Source organism: Chrysemys picta, chromosome 5 (genome assembly GCF_011386835.1).
Source record: "Chrysemys picta bellii isolate R12L10 chromosome 5, ASM1138683v2, whole genome shotgun sequence".
In the NCBI taxonomy this organism is placed as follows: Eukaryota; Metazoa; Chordata; order Testudines; family Emydidae; genus Chrysemys; species Chrysemys picta.
In genome coordinates, this window is record NC_088795.1 from 74,548,109 (window position 1) to 74,563,858 (window position 15,750).

Here is a 15,750-nt window from a genome sequence, read left to right on the forward strand (position 1 = left end):
GCTGCAGAAATGAGGGATAGGCCCGCCAAAGTGATCTTAGGCTGTGTTTTTGACATTCCCTAGCAATTAAAGGCTGGCGTAAATTAGAGGAGCCTTCAGGCTGCTGTGACCCAGCCCAGTAGGAATAGCATGCACAGAGCAGAACCAATATTAGGGCAATGCACAGGAGAGATTTAAGCTACTTTTGCACACTACATTCTGACTTGTGTTCTATGCATTCTGGCTGTACCCAAATACCTGGCCCATTGAGTATCAAATACTCCCAGTAAACTCTTTGCCATCATTCTCTAAAAGTAAAACAATAAAACAAAAATACCCAAGAAAAAACCCCAACAACACAACTTCCAAAAAAATTATGAATTAATTAGAAGAAATTACAATATACAGTCACTGCTCTGTGCCACAGCTTTCTCCTTCTGTAAAACGGGAATGGTGATAAATAGCTTTGAGGAAAGTGCAAAGAGAAGTATGGTCCCATCCTGCAAGCTGTTTCAGATTCTAGAAGAACCCTTGCACTCACCCAAATGGAACTACTTGCAGGATCATGATCCTGCATCTACAACTTTGGTTCTAAGAGCAGTTAATTTGGTCTCGCTCCAGAAGGACACAGGCTACTGTCCATAGACTGGTCCAAACTCTATTTCTTTGTGATCATATTCCCTGTATATAGGCTTTGTCCAATTTGTTCTCATTTCATTTTTATTTAATTCATTTTATGGGCATTTCTATCACATACATCAATGTTCTATCACTCTCATGTGTATTCTGTGGTCACCTTTTGAAATACAAAACATAGAGGGCCTGATTCAACTCCCATTGAGTTCAATGGAATTTGCATAGGCACTATAAACCTAGCTACAGCAAAGCACTTAAGCACATGCTTTATGTGACGGGTTCGATCACAGAAACCCCCTTGGGACTGTCACCTGATGTGCTGAGACTACCTCTGAGCCCCTTTTCTCTGCCAGTTTGGGCCTGCAGAACCCTGCCTTGTTGAGCCAGACATGCCAGTCTGCTCCAACACAGACCCAGGGTCTGAACCACGCTCCCTAAAGCTGCAGACTTAACTGAAAACAGCTTAAGAAGTGCTCCTGTCTCCAGCACCCAGACATCTAGCTCCCAATGGGATCCAAATCCCAAATTAATCCGTTTTACTCTGTACAAAGCTTATATAGGGTAAACTCCTAAATTGTCCGCTCTCTATAATACTGATATGATATGCACAGCTGTTTGCTCCCCCAGGTATTAATCACTTACTCTGGGTTAATTAATAAGCAAAAGTGATGTTATTAAGTATAAAAAGTAGGATTTAAGTGGTTTCAAGTAATAACAGACAGAACAAAATAAGTTACCAAGCAAAATACAACAAAACACGCAAGTCTAAGCTTAATACATTTAAGAAACTGATTACAGATAAAATCTCACCCTCAGAGATGTTCCAATAAGCTTCTTTCACAGACTGGACTCTTTCCTAGTCTGGGCCCAATCCTTTCCCCGGGTACAGTTTTTGTTAGCTCCAGCTCAGGTGGTAACTAGGGTATTTCTCATGACTGGAACTCTTTGTTCTGTTCCAGAACATATTTAGCTTTGGCACAAGGCAGGAATCTTTTGTCTCTCTGGGTCCTCACCCCTCCTTCTAAATGGAAAAGCACCAGGTTTAAGATGGATTCCAGTACCAGGTGACATGATCACATGTCCTGTGAGACCTCAAGCCTTCATTCTTCCTGGCCTGATTCACAGGAAGGCTTGCAAGTAAACAGAGCCATTTACAACCAATTGTCCTAGTTGATGGGAGCCATCAAGATTCCAAGACACCATTAATGGCCCACTGTAACGAGGTGGTGGGATACCCCACAGCCCCACTGAGGGCCAAACCTCCCCTAATACCGACATGGGCGGAGCCACCGGGTCCGGCGCCCGCCCGTCAGAGGTCACGATGCTGACCCGGAAGTATAAAAGCCCACTCGCAGAGCTCAGTGGAGCCCATGCCGGCGGAGAGGGCAGTCGTCTCTGGCCGAGCTCCCGCTTGGGAGACGGCTGCAGGCTGCGACCGGCCTGCTGACTTACCAGGCCTGCCGAGCCTACCTCTCGCCCGCTACCCTGAGGAGGACTGGCCAAGCCTGCCCCGTGCCAGCTACCCCGAGGAGGAGCCAAGCCTGCCCCGTGCCAGCTACCCCGAGGAGGAGCCGAGCCTACCTCTCGCCCGCTACCCTGAGGAGGACTGGCCAAGCCTGCCCCGTCCCAGCTACCCCGAGGAGGAGCCGAGCCTGCCCTTCGCCCGGTACCCTGAGGAGCCGATGCTGGTGGAGAGCACCGAGAACACTAGGACAGCCCAGGTACCATACGAGGGGGAGTGTGGAAGTAGCCCCGGGCCAGCCGACCCCAGTCTGGCTGCTGCACTGCCAGAGCCGATGTCAGTGTGTTGCGGCCAGGATCCCCACTGACAGCAGCGGGTTTCCGCCGCTGCTAGGGCCCCAGGCTGGGACGCAGTGGAGTCGGAGGGCCTGCGTCCCCCCTGCCACCCACTCCTTGGGTGGCAGACTCCCCCTTTTCCCTGGCCTAGAGAGGCTGGGACCTGCTATAAACCCTGACCCAGCCCCTGCTTAAAGGCCTGGGTTTCTGCCTGACTGCTTGATTGTTGCCCTGCCCTGACCTAAGGCCTGGGCAGCTATAGACATTGCCTCAGCCCCTGCTTAAGGGCCTGGGTTTTCCGAGCTACTGACTCAGCCCCTGCTTGAGCGCCAGAGCCCCAGACTGCGTGATTACTGCCCCGCCCTGATTGAGGGCTCGGGGCTCTTTTCGGACCTATTGGCTCAGCCCCTGTTTATGGGCCTGAGCCCCCTAACCATGTGTCCGTTATCCCAGACTGCCGCCGGGCCAGGACTGCCGGCGGACTACAGCGAGGCGGCGGGATACCCCACAGCCCCGCTGAGGGCCGAACCTCGGCCGAGACTACTACACCCACACTTTGCATAATTACAATAGGTCATCAGAGTTATATGTCATATTTCTAGTTTCAGATACAAGAATGATACATTTATACAAATAGGATGACTACACTCAGTAGATTATAAGCTTTGTAATGATACCTTACAAGAGACCTTTTGCATGAAGCATATTCCAGTTGCATTATATTCACACTCATTAGCATATTTTCTTAAAATCATATGGAGTGCAACGTCACACTTGAGTCTTATTGGCTTCAATGGGCCTTAACCAGGTGCTTAAAGCTAAGTATGTGCTTTACTGAATAGGAATGGGGTTATTCACATGCTTAAATCTAATCACATACTTAAGGATTTTACTGAATAAGGTTAGGATTACTCACATGCTGAAAGTTGAGCATATTTTCCTGTGAATAAAATATGCTGAATTGAGGCTATGAACATTTTGTTTTGCTCACAAAAATCTATATGTGAGACTCTTTTTACATCTCAGCATCACATAAGGTAGTGTGACAGTGTTCAATGTATTATTTACCAGTCTTGGTTGCTGTAAAGTTGGTTGATGATTCCTATAATATTTACCATAGCAATGGATTATATGGCATCTTCATAGCTTTTGCTATAAAAATAAATCCTTCGTTTCACTCTGTTGAGGCCCAGCTGTGGGACATAATGTGGGATGAAAACTCATATTGAAGGATTCAATTAAAATAGTAGATGAAGACTCTTGAAATAATTAATAGCTTTGACATAAGGGATGCTTTATAAAAGCACATCATTATTCAGCATTCTAATTGTTGGTGGTTGAGAATAAAAAGGCTTAAGTCTGCATGTGAGTACAAAGGAGATAAATTTGTGTCTAAAATGAAGTACATAGTCCTTATCCACAAGTATCTTTGTGACAATTCAGAGTAATGGAATTTTAATATATTGTGGGAAAAGAGTAGCAAGCCATGTATCTTTCACCATTGTAGAGAGAGAGATCTTATTCCATTAAAGATAAAAGATAGACAAGAATGATAAAAATGGGGCAAAATCTTGAAGTTATTTCCCCTGTTATTTCCCCAAACTTTAAAATGCTTCTATCTGGCAGCATGGAAACATCTGGTGGATGACTTTCATGATTTCAATATGTTATTAACATGTACTGATAATGTGTACAGTTTGACTGCTAACAAACCTAGTCCAAACCTGCTATGAAGAGATTTAAGATCCAGATGCAGGATCTGACTTTCCTTTAGGAACAAGAACAGAGGCGCTTTCAGAAAGACTAGGAGATTTGAAAACAAACGGTTCAAGCCCATGCTGAATATATCATTATTTATGCCGTGTCCTGTCAAATTTTCTATGGGACTTTTGGGAGTAAAAAAAAAAAAAGTGTGAAAGGTGAATATTAGATATATTCCACAGCGTAAGGGGGGGAAATCATATTTTTACCCCACTTAAGTTCTCGAGCAGAAGCTCTAACACTTGATGATGTGGCTGGTGGCAAATACCTCTCTTGAAGATTCTATTTTGTAAAGATTCATTCAGAGACCATCTGGTAGTCAGATTGTCAGCCAGAGTGTGCGTCATACTGGTCAGATATACTGCTGATTGGAGTGCTCTGTTTGAGCCACCACATTCCCACAGGTGACTTGTTACTGAATAAAATATGGAAGCCTGGTAATTTATGCAAAAGAACACCACTGTGATTGCAGTGAGAATGTGCATCAACTTTCTTTTGATCAGAAGAAGGGTCAGTCTTATAGCCCAGAACTCTAAAGTATGGGTGTGAGATATGGGTTCTTTTGGCTTTTGATATTGGGTTATCAACTGAGCGTGCCTATCAAAGCTGGATGCTCTAAGTGTGATATCACTCACCTTTTCTTTCACATTGGCCAATGTGACACTGTACAGAATATGTAAGCGCTTTATAATATTATCAATATTAAAAAATTGCAAAGAATCATGCCAGATATACCATCTAAGGTATCTGTGAAAAATGTTATAATTGGCCAAGTATGCTAATCTTGTTTGTATCACCTTTTGTATTATGAGTTATATATATGCATAGTATATCTATATTTCCAAACTTGGGCTGTGTTTCTTGGTGATACCCCCAGACAGATTGGCATCAGCACTGAGCCTGCTGGATGGCCTATCAAGAGTCACCAGCTGTACAAAGAACCCATTAAAAGAAGCCAAGGGTTACACCTTATCAGTCATCAGGACTTGAAGGAGCATGCCTCTGGACAGGGGACTCCAAGGTTTTTCCATGCCATGTGCTGTGAAGCTTGTGTTTGGGACACAGGAAGTACAAGCCACATGGCAAAAGGAATATAAAGGGCAGCTGCATCATTTCCATTTTTTATTCATTCCTGTTTCTTACCTCTGGAGTGACTTTTCTACAAACAAAGCTCTGAACAAAGGACTGAATGACCCATCCAAGCTGTGGATGTATTCCAGAGAGATTTTCAAGTCAGCAAACACACCAATACTGCTAAGAACCTGATATACGGACTTTGAAGTCTCTGTATGTATCTGAGTGCTTTATCATTTAACAACTCTCTTCTAGTTCTTTCTTTTTTCTTTACAATAAACCTTAATTTTAGATACTAAAGGATTGGCTGTCAGCATGGTATTTTGGGTAAGATCCAAACTAATATTGACCTGGTAACATGGCTGACCCGTTGGAGTCAGAAGAACATTTTGAATAGTGAGCAGAGTTTTTAAATAACTTCTCATTGTACTGGACCCATGTGCTGTTTGGGAGCCAGAGAATTGGAATGTAATAAAGGGGGCTGTGTGATTTCTTTTTTCATTCTCTCAATAACCAGTGTGGGGGATCAGAAACACAGTTTGTGACTGGTTGGTGAGTTTAACTTCAGTATTACTACCAAAACTAGTGGTTACCTGCTCTCCCTTTTGCAGCCTGCCCTGACCTTGGCATTTCCAGTGAGCGCTGCCCCAGTCACACAAGGTCACAGCCAATACACTGTTCTGTCTGTATAGTTTCACTGAGTTTAAGACCAGAGGGACCATTAGATCTAGTTTGACCTGCAGAGTATAGGCCATTAAAATTTTCACCCAATGACCATTGTATTGAGCCCAATAACTTGTATGTGTGACTTAAGCATATCTTGGGTTTTGGCAGATCTTCCAGAAAAGCATCCAATATTGATCTGAAGACATCAAGAAATGGAGAATCCACTACTTCCCTTGGTAGTTTGTTCCAGGAGTTAATCACCCTCACTGTTAAAAGGGTTTTTTCAGAGGGTGCAAGAAGTATGGTTCTATAGTTACTGGGATTATAGCAATGTTCATCTACTTATATGGTATGCAAAAAAGAAACAATCTTCAAACAATGAAAGGCATGCAGCCAGGGGGACAAATTCTTAAGTTACTAATCAGTTTTTACTCACTCCAAACTCAATCCTAACCCATTGCAGACAATGGTAGTTTTGCAATTGACTTCAGTGGGGCCAGGATTTCACTTGAGTAGGTTTTTTATGCAGCATAAAAACAACATAGTTTTGTTCAGTTTAGTTCCTACTTGTTAGCATACTCATCCTCGAAAGTAGCACAAATTCTACATGAGATGCTTCAATGTTGCTGTATTGCACAAAGTAATGGACAGTCCTTTAAAACGGATACAATTAATAATCTTGCATGGATGATTTTAATTAGATATTCTTGGTATAAAACAACAATTATGTGAATTTTATGGTTATTAAAGTTACACTGCTCTACAGCCAAAATGCTTCTGAAATAAATGTAGTCAAACTTTACTAATTTTGGGTCACTGAGAATGAAAATGATGCTTAAAATTGTTGATTGGCTCTAGTTTTCAAGATATGCTATTGGGTCAGTATATACGACCCTTGACTTGGGAATGGCGGAGGATAAGTGAGTTATAAAGGGAAGGGATCTCAATTTAAACCAGAAATGACTAAAATACATCTTTGACTGGATCTATGAATAAATCTGACTGGGTTTGGACAGTACTTGCTTTTTAGGCAAAACAATGAATGATGCAATCTGAAGCTGGTATTGCGTCATATATGATGCAATCATAACGAAGTTTACATCACTCTGCTGAACAAATTGCCCTATATCAGCTCTAGAAATCATACAGTGTCGTGCTCTCTTATTTGTCTGAGTTTGATTTTGCAAAGGGACACATTTCTGTTTAGCCAAAGTGAGCAGAGATGCCTCGTACTTGTGTGAACAGTGCAGATAACTTCTGCTATGTTTGTGGTGAAGTGACTTTTGCATCACAAAAGCACAGTATAACCACTATGGTTAAGAAAGCCTATCACCTTTATTTTGGCTGCAAAATTGGAGATCAGGACAAGAGGTGGGCCCCACACATATGCTGCAACACTTGTGCAACAAATCTTCGCCAGTGGTTGAACAGGAAAAGGAAATCTATGCCTTTTGCAGTGCCAATGATTTGGAGAGAGCCAACAGATCATACCAGCAATTGTTACTTCTGCATGGTGCCTCCAGTTGGGAAAGGTGTGTCAAAGAAGAAAAAGTGGACTGTGCATTATCCAAACATTCCATCAGCTATACGCCCAGTACCCCACGGAGAAGGACTGCCGGTTCCTGATGCACCAGAATCATTCTCACTTGAGTCAGACGAGGAAGAGGATGAAACTTCTGGTCCTGAACCATCAATGTCACAGGACCCACATTTTCTCCCATCCTCCTCCTCTGAACCACACCTCATAACACAAGGTGAACTGAATGACCTTGTCAGGGATTTGGAACTACCCAAGAGTAAGGCAGAACTGTTGGGCTCCAGACTACAGCAGTGGAATCTCCTGGCAGGTGATGTTAGGGTTTCCATGTTCCATGACCGTCAAAAGGATCCTGTCCCATTCTTGTTCATGGAAGGTGATCTTATAGCCTGCTACAACATCGATGGTGTGATGGCAGCCCTCAACATCGTTCACGATCCAGATGAGTGGAGACTGTTCATTGATTCATCGAAGACGAGTCTTAAAGCTGTTTTACTGCATTATGGCAATGTTTTGCCATCAATTCCAGTTGGTTATGCAGTCCATATGAAGGAAACCTATGACAACATGAAACAACTTTTGAGGTGCATAAACTATGACCAACATCAGTGGCAGCTTTGTGGCGATTTGAAGGTTGTTGCTCTCTTGCTTGGTCTGCAGACTGGATACACAAAGTACTGCTGTTTTCTCTGCGAATGGGATAGTCGTGCAAGAGATTCCCACTACATCAAGAAAGACTGGCCACTCCGACAGTCATTGGAGCCTGGGAGGAAAAGTGTTCAGCATCCACCACTTGTTGAATCAAGGAAGATTTTGTTACCACCCTTACACATCAAGCTGGGTCTGATGAAGAACTTTGTCAAGGCCATTGACAAAACACAAGCAGCTTTCAAGTACCTCCGTGGAAAATTTCCAAGGTTAAGTGAAGCTAAGATAAAGGAAGGTGTCTTTGTTGGTCCTCAGATTCGTGAACTTCTTTGAGATAATGCATTTGACCATGCACTGCATGGCAAGGAAAAGATGGCATGGAAAGCCTTCCGGTTAGTGGCAATACATTTTCTCGGAAATAATAAGGCAGACAACTACAGGTTGTTGGTGGAAAACCTCCTCAAGGCATACAAAAGCTTTGGTTGCAACATGTCACTAAAGATACATTTTTTGCACTCTCATTTAGATTTTTTTCCACCAAACTGCAGAGCAGTGAGCGACGAGCACGGCGAGCAATTTCACTAGGACATTGAGACAATGGAGAAACGCTATCACGGCAAATGGAGCCCATCAATGCTTGCAGACTATTGCTGGACAGTGACAAGAGATGCTCCATTTAATGAATACAAGAGACAAGCCAAGAAGCGCCGAGTAGATACTGAATAGGACTAAACTATGTACATAATAGTTTTTTGCCTTTTGTTTCATAATAAATTTTATTTATATAACCCTTTTGCTGATTTTTAAAGTGTTACATAATCAGGACAGGTGAAATATTATCATGTAAAGCAACCATAAACACATGAAAAGACCTAGGTTTACAATTTATGATTAAAACTCTACTATCTACACAATATACAGAGACATAAAATGTAAAAACTTAAATATCTTAGAAACAGTAGCCAATCAGTTGTTTTAATTGTCATATTTGAATTCAGCACATCAAAATACATAATAAATAGCACATTTTCTCTCTGAAGCAGACGACTTCTCAAAAATTGTAGACCAGTGTTATTAGACAGAAAGATGCACTGGTTGCAACATTTATTTGTATGACTTTGATAAGGAGAACTACAGCTTATATCTGTAATTTAACTTACCAATACTCATTGTAAAATAATTTTACATTTCTAATTTCTTATGATGTTTATTGCTCTGTACTCTGTGCATGAACAACAAAATATATAGATTACAGTTTGTATTTTAAAAGGAGCAAAATTGTTAAGGTTATATATGTGTTGTGTATTCTAGGCCATTACCCTCTCCATATTCAAGCTCACTACTTTCATGATGCCCATAAAAAGTGAACAAACAAAACAATCTTATAATTCAAAGTTAATCTTTCTTCTAGGCTTTCCAGGACATTCTGTCTTCTCCATTTTGTCTCTTAGGATCCATGTTTATTCTCCTCAGTAACATGACTCACTTTAGAGGATCAAGTCTTTATACTGTAAGCATTTCAGGTTATTTTCAGGAAATTCACTCCTATCTAGAGGGCCAGTACAAGGCCTGTGTGGTATTTAAATCCTCAAATTAAGTACTGTGAATATTACACTGTGGCTCATATAGCACTGAATACTTTGTCAACACTTAAATAATAATAATGATAAATACCAAGAAAAATAAATATTAATGGGTTTATAAAAAGGATGGTTGAAACAGAAGTTGCCAAAAGAGTTAGATTATTAACTACAAGTTCTCTATTTTATTAATTGTTTAGACCTTATTAGTAAAGGTGAAATTAGTCAATTCTGATCATATTTCTAATAAAACTTTTATTGTACAATTCAAGTGTGGAGTACTTTTCCTATACACAAGTCTTTCATTGACACATCACATGAGAAATGGAAGGCACCTGCCAGTTACAAATATGACAGATGCATTTAATTAAGTGGAGTCCATTAATAAGAGCTTACATGTCATGTTACCATATGGAAAGTCTTAGTCATCATCAAGGAATATATGAAAGGAGAAACAGTTTTGCAGTTGGATGGTTTCCTTGTTTTTGCTTTGTCACACAGATGATCCAAGCTGTAGAATGCAAATGTAAGTCTTGCAATGAAAAGTGTTTTTTGCAATAACTGTGCTGTTTAGGACATTCTCTGATTATAGGAGGGCCAGATTCACCAATGGTATAAAAGGCAAGCACAAAACCCTCCATTGTGCTTGACTCGTATGGGGCTGCATGGGGAAACTGGCCAGCTGAGTGGCTGGGAGAACTTGTCTCTGCAAGGTCAAAATGGAAGGTCCATTTTGTGATGGGTTGGGGAAAGGGAACTGTTGATGCATATGCATAAAGATCTAATGGTTTCAGTGCCCCATGCAACTGGCCAGGAGGGGCTGCTGTGTGGGTGCCCCTAACCCTGACTGTGGAATGAATTTTACCTCCCTAGCCTCCTCACACCTCATTCGTAGAGAGTCCAAACATGCGGGCTTTGTGCGGGCAAAGTAAAATTTCTGCACAACAGAATAAAATACAAATCACAGAAGGTGAGAAAAAGAATTTTCTTAAACAACAGAACAAAAACAAAATAGCACCCCCCAATGAATTACTCATTTTCTTTAATGTGGTTATTGCATAAGTGATCTTTACAGGATTATGAAATAGATTCTGATCACAATGTGTGGGCATGTATAAATTTGCCTGACTTAGGGCCTCATATGGCAAAACTTGACTTATGGTCAGTAGTTCCTTTGGCTGCAATAACCTACTCACGTGAATTAGGGGTTGTAAGGCTCAAACTCTCCGATTTATAATCAGAAATGAAACAGGTTGCTCCAGAAAAACATATTTGAACAAGTTTTTGAACCATATTAGCTTGTTCACCCTTCCTTTTAATTAAAATCTAATTTCTGGGGATCTGATTTTTTTTATATAGTTAAAAGTAAGTTAAACATCTGCTATGAAAACATTTTAAAAAAGAGTATAGTTGTATCCATTTTCAAAACCAGACTATTTAAATAATGAATGATGTTCACTTCCTCAGAATGTGTAAATGTCCTTTACTTAGAGTTAAACTGTCAACAGCTGAAAGACAATACCATTGACATGTACCTGGTACTAGTTACTCAGGTTTATTTTTTCCTGGAAAGCTGTTTGGGGCGACAGAGTGGCGTCCGGGTTTCCCAGGTTGTTGTGCTGACAAACTGCAGTGGTGGTAAAGGCAGGGAGTCTGACAAAATCTCATTAATCATTTTAAATTAAATCCAACATTCCGTTCCAACACTGCTAAGAAGAAAGCTAAACTTTTACAAATGAAAATTCCCTCTGAAAAGATTCGATATCCTGTCCTTGTTGCTCTCTAAATAAATATATTTCACACACACACACATAGAGGAAATAATATTATTACTAACCTTAAAAAAACAACTGTGGGGCTGATTGTCAAACATGCTGAGCTCCTTCAGGGCCTGTTGATTTTAATGGGAGTTATGGGTGCGCAGCATCCCATCTGAAAAGCAGATCCTGTTTGTTTAGTTAATATTTCCACAGAATCACAGTAAGCAAATATGGAAATTTACTTTTTAAAAAAAAATGGAAAAACTTCCACATGAGGGTAGGAAATTTTCTTTGTAACGGTTTTATATCTCCCGTTTTTAGTTTGAAGGAGTAAGAAAGGAAAATTACAAACCAATTAACAGTATTGGGAAACACTGTAAAATGATGTAGTAACAGAAATGTGTACATTTCAAATACACGAAAGAGAATTTTTACACAACTAATGTTAGCTGAAATATATTATGCTTTTACTCATGCATATTCTATACTAATAAAATATATCTTCCATTTTCATCTGATTAATTATATTAAAAGATTTAGAATGTTTTTTATTTTAGTTGATAAAATCACTATTGTAGGATTGTAGATAGATCATACACTTTTGTATATTATTGCTCTTTAAACCAAAATGAAATCATAGCATGCCTATGGGAGATGCAGGAAATCCTTCAAGTCTGTCCTTTGTCCATTTTAATAGTGCTTTTGAGATTAGAGCAAAAGATTTTTACAACAGCAGAAAGCTAGTCATCAACCTTAATGCTTATTAGTTGTGATACTTATTTGAAATATGTTAAAAGAAAAAAAAATTAAAAACCTTTACTTTGATTTTCAACAGTAATTCAATAGAAGGGAAGTAAATCTGATTTTTAAAATACTTACAGCTGTGTAACTCGGTGCCTTTTCTAAATGAAAATAGTGCATCAATGTTGCCAAGGATTGAAAATGGTTTCAGATTTGCTTCTTGTAAAATAGTTCACTCTATAAAAAGGAGTAGATTCCACAATGACAAGCTTAGATACAAAAAAACCCACCATTATGAAAATAACAATTCTTGCCGACAAATTAAATAGTGTATGTAAATGTATTGTGCATACAGTACAGAGAGAAGTTAGTGATGCTTATTTGCTGAGTTGGGCATTTCATTCTTCTAAATGCTTAGTCTCAAATTGTTTACAATTTTCTCAGTGATTTTCAGTGTGGGCCAATATTGTTTTATAATTAGTCTCACCTGAAAGGTTGATTTTTATTTTAAAGTTTCAAGAAATTGAACTGGTTTTCACTGGCAACTTCTATTCCCAACCGCAAAATAGACCTATTTTATACTTAAAATATGTTCGGTTTTTTGCCTCATTATAACTCAGACAGCTTCATTTTATTTTAGAATGTCAAATTTGGCATAAATCTGTGATCTTCAGTGATGGATAGTAGCTATGCAAGTTAGTAACAAGTGGTTTTGGAAAAAAAAAAACCTTAGACAGAAGAGATTGAAGATGACATACTGAGCATGTGCAGTACATCATATTCTTTAATGAAATAAGTACACGACATTCCACACTGACACACACACTAGTTTCATCTGGATGTATGCAGAACAGTTGCGCTTGTGTCACATTCGAGTATGGCTGAAGCCACCATGGTGAAAGATTTAAAATGTGGTCTGTTTATAGGGCTCTGATCTGGGTCTTGTTCTGAATTCCGCCGTCCCCCCCCCCCCCCCCCGCCATACACCAGAACTTTCACTCAAATTTAGTGATGCTTTCAACCTGGTCTAGCTGGCAGAGCTGGGCATATGGATTAAAGAAAGCGTTACTCACCCTGTGCAGTAACTGGGGTTCTTTAAGATGTGTGTCCCTATGGATGCTCCACTGTAGGTGTGGCAGCACCTCCTGCACCTGGAATCAGAGATCTTCACCAACTCTGCCTGACGGACTTCCCATGTGCACCTTCCCTCTCCCACGCTGTGTGCGGGATGTGTATATAGCATGGTATGGTCCAACTGCCCCCAGTTCCTTCTCTGCTGCAGAGCTTATTTTTTTGGCTTCAAAGCAGAGGGGAGGAGGGCAGGGAGTGGAGCACACATAGGGGGACACATCTTGATGAACCTCAGTTCCTGCACAGGGTGAATAACTCTCTCTTCTTCTTTGAGTGGTGTCCCTGTGGGTGCTCCATTGTAGGTAACTATATAGCAGTGCCCCTAGTTGGAAGGCTGAGGTTTGGAGTGACATGTACTGCTGACGATTGGATAGCATGTCCATGGAGAATGTGCGTAATAGTGTAGTGCCAGGCGAAAGTGTCTGTTGATGTCCATGTGACAGCCTTACAAACATCATCAATGGAGACATTATTAAGAAAGCCAATTGAGGTAGATAATGATCATGTGGAATGTGTTCTGACTGAGGAAGAAGGTTGTCTATCGTGGAGTTCATAAGATAAACATATACACTGTGAGATCCATTTAGAGAGGCATTGTTTAGATATAGTATTGCTTTTGGATCTTTTGGTGGTGGAGAGGAATACTCATGGCAATTTCCAGAAGGGTTTAGTCCTGTCCAAGTAGAAGACTAATGCACACCTCACATCCAGGGTGTGTAGAGCTGCCTCCTGTTGATTACTGTGAGGCTTCAGAAGGAAGCAAGGGAGGTGTATTGGTTGATTGAGATGAAAAGATGTTTGGACCTTAGGGAGGACTCCTGGGTGTGGGTGTAGTGTAACTTTGCCTTTATAAAACACTGTGTATGGTGGATATGCCAGGAGGGCCATGATTTCGCCCGCTCATTTAGCAGAGGTGATTGTGACAAGAAAGGCTGTTTTCATTGATAGGTAGATGTAAAAACAGGTTGCTATTGGTTCAAAGGGGGCCTCGTCAGAGAATGTAGGACTAGGCTGGGTCCCAGGCTTGGGTCAGGTCTTGTATATGGAGATAGAGATTTTGAATACCCCTCAAGAAGCGCTTAATGAATGGGTGTGTGAAGACAGAGTGGCAGTCAATGGTGAGTGAAAAGTAGTGATTGTCACCAAGTGTACCCTAATAGAGCTATTGGCCAATCCTGACTGTTTGAGGTGTAGAATGTAGTCAAGAATAAGTGGCAACAGAGCGTTTCTGTATCAACCTGGCATGAGGTGCATCAGCAGTGAAATCGAGTCCATTTGTAAATGTAAGTGCCTTTGTTCATGTCACATCTGTTATTCAAAAGTATCTTTTTGACTGTGTCTGAGCAGGTTATCTCCAGGCCCCAGAACCATGGAGGAGCCAAGCTTTGAGGTGAAACATCTGTGGATTGGGATGGAGAATGTATCCTATGTCCTGTGAGAGGAGCCATGGTGTTAGGTGGAAAGAGATCAGTCGGCATACCATCATGGGTAGAAGATAACTATACCAGACCTGTTGTGGTCATATTGGAGCTATTTGTATGACACGACCTCAGTCATCCTGTATTTTGTGAAGTACTCAGACTAGAAGGGGAAAGGCATAAAGGAGTGGTGTGTCCCAGCGATCTGCATCCCAGTCCCACTCTGGAGCAGAATTGAGGGCAACGGGAATTGTGTTGAGTGGCGAAGAGATCTATGGTGGGAAGGCCCCATCGGTTGAATATGGGTTGAAGTGCTTGCATATCCAGCTCCCACTGGTGATTGAGTGAAAATGTCCTGCTCAGTGCATCTGAAATAGTGTTCTGGTGTCCCGGGAGATATGCGGCTGACATGGAGATGTTGCTCTCGATATACCAGTTCCACAGTTTGATTGCCTCCAAGCATAAAGAGTGGGACCTTGCTCTGGCCTGCCTGTTGATGTAATACATGCAGGCAAGATTGTGAGTCAGCATTCTTATGGTATGATGTTTGAGAAGAGGTAGGAAATGTCAGCAGGCATTGTGGACTGCTTGTAGCTCTAGGAGGTTGATATGTAAGGTGGATTCAATAGACAACTCTGCACTGCACCTGCATTGTGGATTTGATGCATGACCCTGCACTGTGTGTTTGTGTAGATGTGCTCCCCAACTGATCAGGGAGGCATTAGTGGTTAGGATCATAGTCACTGACAGCTGCAGGAAAGGATCTCCAACACAGACATTGCTGGGCTGTGTCCACCACATCAGCGAGTCCTTGATTCATCTCAGCATGGATAAAAGCTTGTGAATACTGTTTTTGTGGGGGGAGGTATATGGCACAGAGCCATGCTTGAAGACATTGCACATGCAGTCTTGCATGCCTGACCACAAACATGGCCTCTGCCATGTGGCCTGGAAGCTTGTGCAGAGATCTGGGGGCAGACCCGTGTGGCGGATACCAGATCTGTGATAGCGGAGAATCTGTA

At 41.3% G+C, this 15,750-nt stretch overlaps 1 protein-coding gene across 12 annotated transcripts in view; it reads left to right on the forward strand.

The window, feature by feature from the left end:
- The window catches only part of LOC101943579 (uncharacterized), a 236,867-nt gene extending 223,945 nt beyond the window's left edge, over positions 1-12,922 (forward strand). For 11 of the 12 annotated variants that reach the window (XM_065596643.1, XM_065596649.1, XM_065596645.1 and 8 more), the window contains one exon: positions 1,575-12,922. In XM_065596643.1, the coding sequence (XP_065452715.1) occupies positions 7,136-8,431 (1,296 nt within the window). In that variant the 5' untranslated portion in view covers positions 1,575-7,135 and the 3' untranslated portion in view covers positions 8,432-12,922. The remainder of the gene's footprint in view (positions 1-1,574) is intronic. The other variant, XM_065596653.1, reaches the window with a different exon arrangement.
- The last annotated feature ends 2,828 nt before the right edge of the window (positions 12,923-15,750 follow it).